At 35.6% G+C, this 13,971-nt stretch overlaps 1 protein-coding gene across 1 annotated transcript in view; it reads left to right on the forward strand.

Moving 5' to 3' along the window:
- The window catches only part of LOC127546949 (FERM and PDZ domain-containing protein 2-like), a 28,066-nt gene extending 16,831 nt beyond the window's left edge, over window positions 1-11,235 (forward strand). The window contains exons 8-10 of the mRNA XM_051973826.1: window positions 5,404-5,551; window positions 9,520-9,734; window positions 11,128-11,235. Of these exons, the coding sequence (XP_051829786.1) occupies window positions 5,404-5,551; window positions 9,520-9,734; window positions 11,128-11,235 (471 nt within the window). The remainder of the gene's footprint in view (window positions 1-5,403; window positions 5,552-9,519; window positions 9,735-11,127) is intronic.
- The last annotated feature ends 2,736 nt before the right edge of the window (window positions 11,236-13,971 follow it).

A 13,971-nucleotide genomic window follows, 5' to 3' on the forward strand; every position in this document is an offset into this window, starting at 1 on the left:
AAGCACTTTCCTCAGAGCTCTTTGAAGTTTACAGTACAAGTATTCTTATTCCCATTTTATAGCATGTTGTTGCTTTAGGATTGAGTAGATGACATGGCACAAGGCCATCCAGTGTGCCTTCATCAGAGAAAGCGCTTGCTCTGTGAGCAAGCAGAATTGAATTAGCCCAGAAGAAATGTGAGACATGTAAAGTTAGAGAAGTCACCCCGAATGTTCCTAGGGACGATTGTGTCTGACTGTGGCAGTGCATCCCAAGCTCATATTGGTCCGATCAGCCACAGCCGGATACACCTTAACTGGGTTCTAACACAGTGATGTGATTTGGGTCCTCTTGGAGAACGAAGGACAACAACCAAGAGGAAGTTGGTTATAGGACCAGAAAGAGTAACTGAGAATCAGTCCGTCCTTTGACCAGCATTTATTAAACACCTACTATTGCTCAGAATAGTAATCGTTGGAGATAGAAGGACATAAATGAAACAGTGGGTTCCTCAAGGAGCTTTCATTCTAACAAGCGAGACAACCATGGCTGCTAGATGAGTGTATCCAAAATATAGGCAAAGACAACACAAGGGAGTTTTGAAAGAGAGAGCATCAGTCCGTGGAGGCTCAGGAAAGGCTTAATGTAGAACATGACACCTGAAGTTTAAAAGAAATAGGAGGTTTCAAAATCCAGAGGGTAGGATAGTGAGCGTTCCGGGCCTGGAAAATTGCTGATAGAAAGACACAGAAACCGGAGCTAAATGGTTGTGTTGGAGGGATAGCAAGTGAGCCATTAAGGTTGATCTATAGATGCCATGGATGAGAGGAATGTGTCAGAATACTGGGAAGACAGGGAAGAGCCAGGATCTTTGAATATCAAACAGAATAGCTTACTTTGAAACAGGGAGACCAAAGGGGAGGTTATTGCAATAATCCATGTGAAAGGTGATGAGGGTCTGAGCAAGGGCAGTGGCTGTGAAAGTGGAGAAACGGAAATATAAATGAGAGGTGTGGTGAAAGTAGAAATATAAGATTTTGCAACTGATTTAAAATGTAAGGGGTGTGTGTGTGTGTATGCGTGTGTATGTATGTGTATGTGTGTGTGTGTGTGTGTGTGTGTGTGTGTGTGTGTGTATAAAGTGATGCTGAGGTTACTGGAAGTGACCTAGATTAATAGAAGTATGCTGTCGCTATGAACAATAATTGTTGGCATCCTTACCCAGAGAGAGGACTGTGGGGGTTGAGTGTTGGATCACAAAGTCGTATATTCACTTGTTATTGTTGTTATTTGCTTGCATTTTGTTTTCTTTCTCATTTTTTTCATTTTTGATCTGATTTTTCTTGTGCAACATGATAATTATGGAAATATGTATAGAAGAATTGCACATGTTTAACGTATTAGATTACTTGCCATCTAGGGGAGGGGTGGGAAGAAGAGAGGGAGAAAAAAATTGGAACACAAGGTTTTGCAAGGGTGAGTGTTGAAATTTATCTATGCATATGTTTTGAAAATAAAAAGGCCTACAAGAGATCATTATATACCTCCAACAGCAATATTATATGATGATCAATTCTGATAGATGTGGCTCTCTTCAACAATGAAAGGATCCAAATCAGTTCCATTTGTTTCATAATAAATAGAACCAGCTATACCAGGGAAAGAACTCTGGGAGATGACTATGAACCACTATGTAGAATTCTCAATCCTTCTATTTTTGTCCACCTGCATTTTAGATTTCCTTCACAGGTTAATTGTACACTATTTCAAAGTCTGATTCTTCTTGTGCAGCAAAATAACTACATGGACATGTATACATATATTGTATTTAACTTATACTTTAACATATTTAACATGCATTGGTCCACCTGCCATTTAGGGGAGGGGGTGGGGGAAGGAGGGGAAAAATTGGAACAGAAGGTTTTACAATTGTCAATGCTGAAAAATTACCCATGATCTATAATAAAAAAAAAAGAAAAGAAAAAGGTCTAATAAAAAATGGAAAGAACAAGATTCAGACACAATCGAAAAAACAAACAATAATTGCTGGAATACCGCAATGAAGAGATTACTCTAGTCCTTACTTTCTTTATCAGTAAAATGATGGTAATATCCTATGTTCTACCTCTCTTCCTATGTTGCTATCTGGGACAAATTTCTGGCTGCCACATTCTGACATATGACAATAACTGGGATGTTGCGAAGAACAATAATTTTATAGAAGAAAAAGAATGTCTTATGCTTTGAACATGTTGAATTTGATGGGACATCTAGTTTAAAATATTCAGGTGGCTGTTTCAGTTCAGCTCTAGGCTTTGAGTTGAGGAGGGATATATAGTTCTAGGAGCTATTTGCATAGAGTCAGATAATTAACAGACATTCATTAAGTGCTCATGAGAGATGATATTGAATCTGTGGGAGCTGATGAAGTCACCAAGTGAGAAAAGGAAGAGACTAAAAGACTTAAAAGAAGAGAACTCAGAACAGAGCGTTGGGGTGCACCAATAGTAGAAATGATGTGGAGGAAGAATTAGCAAAGGAGACTGTTCAGTGGTAGGAGAAGAACCATGAACTGAGTTATGAAAACTCAAGGAGAGTTGAGTAAGAGAGAAGTAATCAGGAGTGTCAAATGCTGTGGAGAAGTTAAGAAGGACTAGGACTGAAAATGTTATCAGTTTCAGCAATTCAGAGATTGTTAGTAACTTTGGGGAAAGTAGATTGGGAAAATAGATGCTATTTAGTGACTGGGACTGGAAGCCAGATGGCAGAGGATTGAGAAGAGAATGGGAGAAGAGGAACTGGAGTCTCCAAGTGTAATTGACTTTTCTAGGAAGTAAAAAAACTGAAAAAGGGAGGAGATATAGAATAATAGCTAGCAAAGATAGCTTGATCAGAGAAAAAAAAAGATAACCTATAGCTTGCCTTATAAAGGAGTGCTTCATGGAAAAGATCTCTTCTAATCACCTATGAACTTGAGGTTGACAATTGAAAAAAGAAGGAAGGAAAGAGTATATTTAAACACTTGGTATGTGCAAAGAGCTTTATAACTGTTATTTCATCTGAGCATCACAACAGTTCTAGGAAGCAGATGCTATTACTATGCCCGTTTTACAATTGAGTAATCTAAGGCAAACTGTGCTCTGGGTCACACATGTCTGAGCCTGGATTTGAATTTGGGTCTTCTTCACTCCAGGCCCAGAACTCTATAAACTATACCACCTAGAAACCAATAACCATTTTCCTCTTGAAAGATAGTATACAGTAGTAGAAAGAACAATGAACTTACAAGTCAAAAAATCTGGATTTAAATTCTGACTCTTCTCTTTTACATTTATCAAGTTATTTGTCTAATAGTCTTCAGTTTCTTCATCTATAAAATGGATATAAAATTCATCTATAAAATGGAGGTTTGGATGAAATAGTCCAAGGTCTTTTCATGTTCTAGAACCGAATTAAAATCGCAGAATGTTAAATCTGATATTGACAAAATCAAGCAAAATAACAAAAGCATAAATCATACTACTACTACTTGAAACTATTTACAATTTGGTAAAAAAGGAAAAGAAAAGATATATAGCTTAACAATATAATAACTCATTTTCTTTGTGCCTCTTTTCAAGATTTTTTTTACGTTATATGCTTCTTAAATGTTGTTGCTGTTATTTTTCTATAACCCAAATAGCTGTTATTGTTTTGATTTTGCTCTTTTCTTTGCATCACTTTTGTTGTCTTCCTCTAGTTCTTTGTCATTTTCACATTTGTTAGTTTATTGTGCAGTAGTATCCATTACACTGATATACTGCAATATAATCAATTAGTCTTTAATTGCTGGACATGCAGACTGATTCTATTTTAGTCTTTTACATATAAAACTGCTGCGAATATTTTTATATGGGAATTGTTTTTCTTTCTGTTCACTTCCTCTCTCCCTCTTGCTTTTTGATCACAACTTTAGGGTCTAATGTTGTTCATAGAATCTCTAAGTGAAAGGGGAATGATCAGTTTTATAACTTTATAACTTTTGCTTTCAATAAAGTTTGTCTTCAGTCAATTCTCCACCAGTAGAATAATATTGTGACTGTTTCCTTACAGATCTGCCAACATAGGATTTCAATAATTTTAAATAATATTTTCTAACTTAATAGGTATAATATCCCAAAGATGTTTTACTTGCATTTATTTTATCATTAAAGTATCCAAATGATTTTCCAACTTATTATTTATCATATATCTTTTCTTTAAAGAAATATCTATTTATAGCCTTTGCCCTTTATTCACTGAAGTTTGGATGGTATGCATGAATTTGTTTTAGTTTCTGATAGATTCTAGATGTCAGATTTACACCAGCTATAATTGCTTCAAAATGCAACGGGGCACAGTGGATAGAAGGCTTCACTTAGCGCTGAGAAGACCTGAGTTCAGGTCATGTTTTCTGGTTGTGAGATCTTGATAAGTCAACATTTTGAGAAATTCTTTGAGATTGAGTTTCAGAGAAAGTGCTGACCTGCATTGGAAGAGGGAATTCTTTGTATCAATGAAATCAAAAGTTTGTTTTCTATCTCCATCCTATTTACTGAATGTGTTTCCTCCAAATTTATCTCTTCATTCTTTTTTGGGTTCATTGCTTTTTGTTGTAAGGGATTCTTTGGTATAGTGGAAAGAATCAGATGAGCAGTATTTGAATCCTGGTTTTTCAACTTTCTACCTGTAAGTCATTTTACTGCTCTATTCCTCAGTTTCTTTATCAATAAAATGGTGGTAATATCCTACATCCTACCCCTCTTCCCATATTGTTAACAGGCACAAATTTCTGGCTGCCACACCTTATTTATATAAACATATATTTTATATATGTAATATATAAATTATATATAACATAATCTATATAATTATAAATATAATCTTAATATAAACATAATCTATAAATTTGTTTTTTCATCCATTCAAGTAATATTAAGTGCTTCTCATATGCAGATACTGTGTTAAACATTGAAGAAGTACAAAATTTAGATGAGAAAAGGTTTCTGTTCTCAAGAATTTAGTCTATTAAGGGGATAGGTCATGCAGATAACCATAATATATAGTAAAAGATTTGACATGGTGTATGCATTAAAGAAGCACAGAATAAGATGAAAATCTGATTGACTGACAGTTATTAAGAATTCATATAGTCATTCTTGGTCTCAGTCCCCTTTTTTGAGACTTGTTGCAGTTTCTTAATTAATTAAACCTAGCCAAAGATCTTCCTAGTCAGACACCTTTAGTGCTGAATCAGGAAAAGTAAGTAGGGAAATTTAATTTAGAGCCTAAGCAGTTTCTCATCCAGAAGATTACAAAAGGGAGAAGCAGAATTTCTTAGGGATGGGAAAAATTCATTCTCTCTATATGATATGTAAATTGCATTTATTCTTCTATCCTTGCAGGTTGCGAGGCTGGTTTTAGAAAGGAGAGACCAGAGACCAGCAGAGCAGTGTCCATCTGCTGATGACAGAAAGAAAGATGAATGTGTTGCTGTTTCCTTAGCAACAACCTTGCCTGACAACCCCGAGAGCTGCGCCTTGGTGACAGATGGTGAGAGGAGAGGGAATCGAGTGTTACTATTGTCATATTGTCCTCGTGTAGTGTTGAAACAGGGAACTAAAAAAAGGATGTAAAAATGGTTTCTATAGGTGTTAAAGAGAAAACAGAATGATGTTGATAATGAACCAAGTATTTTCCCTGATGGGATAGAAAGTACGCTAATTAAGCATATTTCTGAAAAGGGTAAGATGCCAAAAAAGCTCACAAGTCAGGATTTTGTTTTTTAACATGTCCCAGAAATTGTGGTTTGACTTTGGCTAGATTTGTATGAAAGTCTTTGAAATTAAGATTGGATTTGGAGAGTGGGGTCATTTTCCATCTTGAAGTACTACAGAGGTGCTTTGATTGGTCAAGCCTTTCATCTCTAGGGGTCATGAATGTGATGCTGCAGTTTAGGTGAATACAGTACTTAAGGAGATTTACTCCATCTAAAAATAAGAACAACACACCCCTTCCCCCAAGCAATTTGTTTTGGAGTAACAGACATATCTGCTCACTCCATATCTCAATGTCCTTTCCTGATGAATTTGTTTTGCCCCAAGGGAACACTAAATTTCATGGCCAGCCATGATTTGATGCTAAGCTGTTTTAAATCTTATTATAGTGGTTTTGTTCACCCAGTTCCAAGAGATCTGTGTAAATAACAGATTTCAGAGTTCAGAAATATTCTTCCAGAGCAGAAATATTCTTTACAACATTCCTAGGAAGTAGTCATTCAATCTTTGCCTTTAAGACCCTCAGTGATGGAAAATACTATTAATTGAGGCAGTCCATTTTACTCCTATGCCTTAATAGGTGGTTTTGATGAATTGTATAAACATTTTAGTATCTGGCAACATATTCTGGTAATGAGAATCTTACTTTAGCTAGAATGATTTATTCACAGCCTACACACAATTGTTTTTTTTTTTTTTTTTTTTTTTTTTTTTTGGTTTGTTTATTTGGTTTTCTTTTGTTTGTTATTGTTTGTTTTGCTTTGGTAATTTCTCTGAAATATTCCCTCATCTCTCCTTTGATACTGCCGCCATCTTAGTACAGGTCCTTATCACCTTACTCCTGTTCTATTGCAAGAACTTATTGGTTGATTTGCTCATCTCAGTTCTCTCCTCAATAAAGTATATTCTCTACACAGCTGCCAAACTGATTGTCCTTAAGCATAGGTCTGGCCATATCACAAACTCAAGTAGCTTCTTCTTAACTATAAGATCAAATATAAAATCTTTGGTTAGACTTTTAAAACCTCCCTAACTTGGCCCCCTTTTCCTTCCTAGTCTTCTTCCATTTGACTCCCCTCCATGATACTGGTCTCATTGCTGTTCCTCACATACTGCATTCTAGTTTCTCACTTTGCTTTCCTACTACCTATGGTTTCTGCCTGGAATTCTCTCCTTCTAACCTTTGGCTTCTCCCAGCTTCTCTAGTTTCTTTCATGTCTCAGCCATACTTCCTGCAAGAAATCTTTCCAGTTCTCTAAGATTAGCTTTAATTTATCCAATATAATAATGCTGATTTTTATAGAGTGCTTACTATGTACCAGGTACTGGGTTAAGTGCTTTACAGTTATCTCATCTGATCCTTACAACAACCCTGGGGAGATAGGTGCTATTATTATCTCCATTCTACAGATTAAAAAACTGAGGTAGAGAGAATTTATGACATGCTTAGGGTCGCACATCTAGGAAATGTCTGAGGCTAGATTTGAACTCTGATCTTCCTCAGGGCTGTGAGTCTAGTAGAATGATGCTCTCCAATGTACCCTCTACTAATGCTCAAACATTATCTTGTTTATTCTTGCTTACTTACAAGTCTCTCCCTTCAAGAGAAGAGACTCTGCCTTTCTTTGTATCTTTGGCTGACTGACTAGTTGAAAAGGCAATGTCTTAGAGTGGGTACATTATTGGACACTGAGAGAAGACTAGGATTTCAATTCTGCCTCTTATTTCTAGTCTATTAGCTGTGTAACTAAGGGCAAATCATTTAATATCTTTGAGTCTTCGTTTCTTCATCTATAAGTACTTGTTTTTTTCGTTCTATGTCACAGAATTATTATCAAGCTCAAATGAGATATGTAAGGCAGTCTGTCAACAAGCATTTATTAAGCACTTAATGCTAAGACTATCTCCATCCTCAAGGAGCTCATGATCTAAAGGAGGAGTTCAATAGCTGCTATTTTTGTTATGATAAATAAAATAATTAAGAAAATGTTCATGACCTTAAACTGAAGACCAGCTCTTCACACATTATTTCTTACACATTATTCCTAATTTACAATCCAGGGCAAGAAAAGATTAAAAACACAATATTTTTCATATGTCTAATATCAACTGAACAGTTTACTGATCATAGAAGAAAAAAAGTCAATAATTTTTTTCACTGTGATATTGTTTCTAGTAAAATGCTTTAAAAAAAATGATCCCTTGACATTTCTATTAGAGAAAAGATAAAAATGGTTTAAAAATTTATTAAGTTATTAAACCATCAGAATCCCTTAAAATGGCTTTCAGCCAAACCATAGCAAGGGTCTGTGATTTTTTTTTTCAGTTTGAAATATTTCAACAAGCATAGATGGCAACCATTATAGTAGATTAGTCTTACGGGTACTTATAAGACATAAGTCATATAAAGCTTATGTTTTAGACAACATACAAAATGAGCCCAAAGGTAAATTGTGGATTAGAGTGATTGAGTTAATGAGTGAAATTTTAAAAATTACTTAATATAGAAGCTAAGTAAAGATATATAAACAAACTCTCAACAAGTATATACTAGTGAAATTCTCCAGGAGGGATGCACATAAGTTACTAACTGTAATGACCCCTTCAGGAATATATAATTAATCAAATCGTAAAACCTGTCCTTTCTTCTTGATAGCATTTTATATAAGATTCCTACCCTGAAATTGAGCCATAGTGCATTTGCCTGATCCTTGTTGAAGTCTCTATAACAAAGTTTAATGCCTTCCAGTTTGTGTTCAGAGTGTGGATAGAAGAAATAATATCTAAGACACATGGTTATGTGGCTGTTAAGTATCAGAGCAACTCAGCACTCCCTACTTTCTCAAAAAGTCTTCCGATGTTTTAGTTTCCTTATCTGTAAAAGTAGGGGAAATAACTGTTTGCCTACCCACTTTGGGTTGTCCTAAGAGGAGTTTTCATAAACCTTTAGTACCTCTAGAATATTGAGTTAAGATCATGATAGCATCCTACTAGACCTAATGGGGAAAACTAGGAGATAATTCATTCCCATCCCTTCATTTATTTTTGAAGAAAAGAAGTTAAATGATTTGCATGGTTACCCAGGGGCTAAGTGGCTTAGCATGGATTTGAACAGAAGTCCTCTGACCTCAAATTCAGAACTTCTTCCAGTGTAGGACCCCCATCACCACCACCATCACCTCCATTAGTTTCTCTTTGTGCTGCCTCTGATCCTATAGGGAAAACTTTGGTTTCACTGCCAGGCCATCTTACTTTCTGGTATGGTTTTGAACACATGATATCTAAAGGTAACTTGTTATGTTTTAAGATCAAGTCCACATAGAAGAACAAAGTGAGGAGTTCAACAATTATCCAGAGAATTTGGAAGGTAATTCTAATTTTTAAAAATAATTCTCTTCTAATTTGAATGCTTTGAATTATTTAGCTCAAGCATATGAACTTTTGTTTCATGAGAGCTTTGTAGGGTAGGGGTGGGAGTGGGGTAGGTTGAAAAGTTAATATCAGAGACTGAAGTTGAGTGTGTGTGCATGAGTGAAGTTTTGCATTTATGTGTATAATTTTAGGGAAAAAATGGAAAAGTACAAAACTGAACTTGAAATTGTGAAATTATGCTTTGTATTTTGGGGGGCTATATGTAAAGTTTAGAACAAAGCTCTTGGGCAGTTTCCATTTTGCTTCTATCACTGGGGAAACAGTTCCAGTGTTGAAATCTACTGATGAATTTATTGACTTCTCATCAAACAGAGGACATATTTGAGGTGACTCTGAAGAAGAACTCCAGTGGCCTGGGATTCAGCTTCCTACAGACGGCAAGGGACAGCTCAGATCATCTTAGAAGTTATGTCGTGAGGATTAAGAGGCTGTTTCCAGGGCAGCCAGCTGAGGAAAATGGGGAAATTGCAGTTGGTGATATTATCCTGGCTGTGAATGGAAAGTCTATAGAAGGCCTCTCTTACCAGGTATTGGAGTTTATCAAATGATGCTCCTCATGGTAGAATATAATTAAGGTCAAGCTGAATTTCATCAGGCTTACTGCTCTGAAATATTTTTCTATCTAAAGATTACAGGTGATGAAATCATCTTTGACTGTATTGAACAGTTATGCAGAGTAATTATCTGCATTTAATTTCCTATTTCACAGCTTTGGAAATGGGCAGTACTGGGTTAGTATTGATTATAATTAACTTGATTATCACGCCAGAGACAAAATTCTGCTCTGTGTACTTGATTTATGCCCTTTAGTGTATGCAATGGGAATTGTTACTTTGGAGGACATATTATATATGACTTGACTGCCAAACACAATAAAATAGCTATCTATTTCATCTTCAACTTCATTGATTGGCCCATTCCAGGGAACTCTAGAATCAATTTCTTTCATTCCTGGGCAATTTGAAAGGAGGCAAATTTAAACTACTATAATGGTTTGTCTGTACATTTCTCATTAACCTTGGAATATAATAGATTTTTTTTTTTTTGTATGTAACATAGTCATCTGGAGAACATGGGAAATGATTTGATTCAAATGCACATGTAGGAGGACTGGCCTTTCCATGGCATTCTTTTATTTCTTTACATAAAGCACTTTGCCTCTGAGGTCCTTAATGTAGCCCATATTCAGTTGTTAAAATGGAAAAATTACAAATGGAAAAGAGAGGAAATAATAAAAAGAAAAAAATTTCATCTTGGTTCACATATAGGCCAAGTACTTAAAATGAATAGGATTTGAAAAGAAAATGTTGAAAATTATATTGACTACAGATTATCTTGAAGTTTTGTGCAAAACAGGAGTGTGTGTGTGTGTGTGTGTGTGTGTGTGTGTGTGTGTATGTTGGGAATGGTGTGGGGGCAAACAATATTATAAGAGGAAAGGCAGGAGTGTGTTAAAGGATGTCTAATAACCAGATCTCTGAAAAATAATATGTAAACAGATACTGTTCAGTTTAATTTTCATTATTAATATTTTCCCTATCGCTTTCTTAAGTCTAGACAATCCACAAAATAGAAAATCAAACCCTTTCATGTTTGCCAGTTTCTGAGGTATAAATATTCATACTGAAGAGTTGGCAGGTATGGTAGAAGAGCAGGTTAGAGGCAACATGTAGCTTGACACCTGACCAGATAAATGGCATAGCACAATGGAAATAATTAGGAATTGGAGTCACAACAACGCCTAGTTAGTAACCTGTATGACTTTGGTCAACTCACTTAATTTCTAAGTCCTCAGTCACTCATGTATAAAACAAAAAATTAACCAAGATGATGGCTGATATCTTTACTAACCCTAAATCTGTGATCTAGGGATACACTAACTGCCTAATTGTTGGGAATAATCATGTCTTTGGCTTTTAGGAAGTCCTTCACCTACTGAGAGGCGCTCCTGAAAACGTTACCTTGCGTCTTTGCAGACCATTTAAAGGTATACTGCCTGGAATAGATCAGGACTTGCTGGTAAGATGAGAACTATTTGCTTAGATCAAATTGTTCTGATTTGTAAATTCAAATGCATATTTGAGGCACATTTGTTACCATAGTTGTATGTGCAGGGAAAGGATTCAATAGCAAATTTCTTGCTAGAATACTAGTGAAACTCCCCCTCCCCCATCTTATTATAAATGTAAGGTTTCTGTTAAAAAAGACACTTGTATTTTTGTCTTTCCATTCATGTTCTCCTTCTGTTCCTTCCATTCCCTTAGGCAATTCTCTTTTTGTAGCTATTTCAATATCTGAGTCATCTAGAACAAGACTCTGCAGTATGTCCCCAACTTATCCTTACTTTTTATTATAGAGTAGAAGGATGGGATTTTTAAAGGAGGAAGCAAAAGGACCACGGAAGAGGCGATTCACCCACTAAAATGAGTATATATATTTGAGAGATTAAAATGGCAAAAAACTTCTTATCCTTTATATTAGAGGAAGCATCATCATCCCCAAAGCATTTATCAATTATGTACTATTTGATCAATAACCAGTTATTGCTGTGCTGAGATATAGAGGTGAGTTGAGAAATGTTAATTTTCAATTGGAGAATTTATTAAAGTCGACTTTGGTCATATGGGATTCCTATCCAAAGCTCATGGTCCCAACAAAAGGACATAAGGCCTTTTATAGAGTTTAAAGAAATCAGCCTGCTTCCTTATCTGAAATATTTGCAACTGTTTGTCAAAGACAGGGACAGGGAGCAGAAGTCTTGCATGAGATCTCCACTGCTAATATTATGCAGAAAGGAAGGAGACAAGAGTCTTTTAGGAGTGCAAAGGTTTGGAATTTCTGGATCAAGTTTTCAAGCCCAGTTTTCCTGGGAAGTTGGGGCTATGATGATAGCATTATTCTTCACCTTCTATGTGTCAGGTACTGTGCTAAACAATAGGAGTCAGAGAAAGATGAAAGACAATTCTTTTTCTCAGGGAACTTAGAGTCTAATGGTGTAATACTATGCTAGCAAAAACAAAAAATAAATAATTAAACCACAGACTATAGCTATTCTTTCAGAACTTTATGATTTATGAGATAATTATCTAAGTGATTTAGAGAAAACAGAAAGAAAATGAAATAATATAATCTCTCAAATGTTGTAGATATGGGATATATGAAGGAAGGAAGGAAAGAAAGAAGAAAGGAGAGAGGGAAATAGGAAAAAAGAAAAAAGATGAGAGAGGGAACTAGTAAGAAAGAAAGAAGGGACTAGGAAAGAAGAGAAAAAAGAAGGAAGTGAGGAAAGGAAGAATGAGAGGTGAGAGAGAGAAAGAACAAAGCAATGACAGAAGGAAGAAGGAATGAAGAAGGGAGGAATGAATAAACCATTTATTAAATGCTTACAATGTGCCAAAATGAGATAGTCTTTGCTTTTTAGTTGTTTATGTTCTAATTGGAAGACAATAGTTTAAGAATGACTTCGTGTTTCTTTAGCTACAATGAAAGGGTAGATGTGAAGACCAAGGATTACTTAGAGTACATCAGCAGATGATGGCAATGCCCAAGTATTTGAAGGTCAGCCTAATGGTATGGCAAATGATCAGATCCAGTTGTTCATAGAGCACAATAACAGGGCCTATAATAAAACTTGGTGATCCTCCATCTTATTAGAAGAATTATAGTTTGTGACTCTTTGAAAATCAATTATCACCTACCCTATTGAGTTATATTTGAGCTGATGATAACACATTCAGGGCTTATCAAGGAGGAAATGGAAATTGTGGGAAGATGAGAAGAGTGAATAGAAGTTACAAATGAGTCCCAGGAGTAGTGAATGATAGAAATTATGAAGACAAAAAGATAGAAGCCAAAAATAAAACCCTAGGAGACATGATGAATAGAAGGATGGAACAGAATAAATGAAGAAAGATTAGAGAGCTGAGAAGGAACGTCCAAAGATGGAAAAGTGACTCTGTTTTATCTACACTTAAAAAAAAGGCGGGGGGGAATCTGAGGTAGTGAAGAATATGAATCAGTAAATATTTCATAGAAATTTGCCCAGAGAAAGTGATAGGTTCAGATTTTAATTCCTTTTTAAAATCCTAACAGAAATCAACGTCCTCTCCAGACAAAGAATTTACCAGGGCTGAATGCCTTACTCTAGAACACAGGAGCAACTTGAATCTGGGTAATAATGAGAGGGACAGTTCCTTACTGGAATCAGAGGAAGATGTGGATTCTAAGACAGTATCTTTCCATAAAGCCATTAAAGAGGAAGAATGGGACTCTGATGAAGGTGAAGAGAGACTTTGGGATACATTATTAACTCATTCAGATATTTCCCACGAGTGTTCATGGAATCATCATCAAGAAACTACTGTTCCTGAATTGGTTTCCTCTTTAGAAGAAGATGTAAGACAAAACTGCTACTCGGTTTCTGATGTAAGGACACCAGAAAGGTAAGAATGAATAGACTTTGCAGGAACTTTGTGTATTGGATAAATTTCATTACTGGAATCAATAATCAAGATTAACTGCATATGTGACCTTCAACAAGTCACCTTTCTACTTAAGATTTCAGTTTCTTTATCTTGGGAATAAAGGAGACTAGTGCTAGATTTTTTCCAAACTTAATCTTTCATTATATTGTATCGTGTAAAGCACTGCTGGATTGTAAAGTATATAAGGCACTGGGTTTTATTTATGGAATACCTATAGTATGTTTAATGCTCTGTTAGATGCTTCAAGGAATGCAAGAGAAGTGCAAAAGGTAAGTCCTAT

This window comes from Antechinus flavipes, chromosome 2 (assembly GCF_016432865.1).
Source record: "Antechinus flavipes isolate AdamAnt ecotype Samford, QLD, Australia chromosome 2, AdamAnt_v2, whole genome shotgun sequence".
In the NCBI taxonomy this organism is placed as follows: Eukaryota; Metazoa; Chordata; class Mammalia; order Dasyuromorphia; family Dasyuridae; genus Antechinus; species Antechinus flavipes.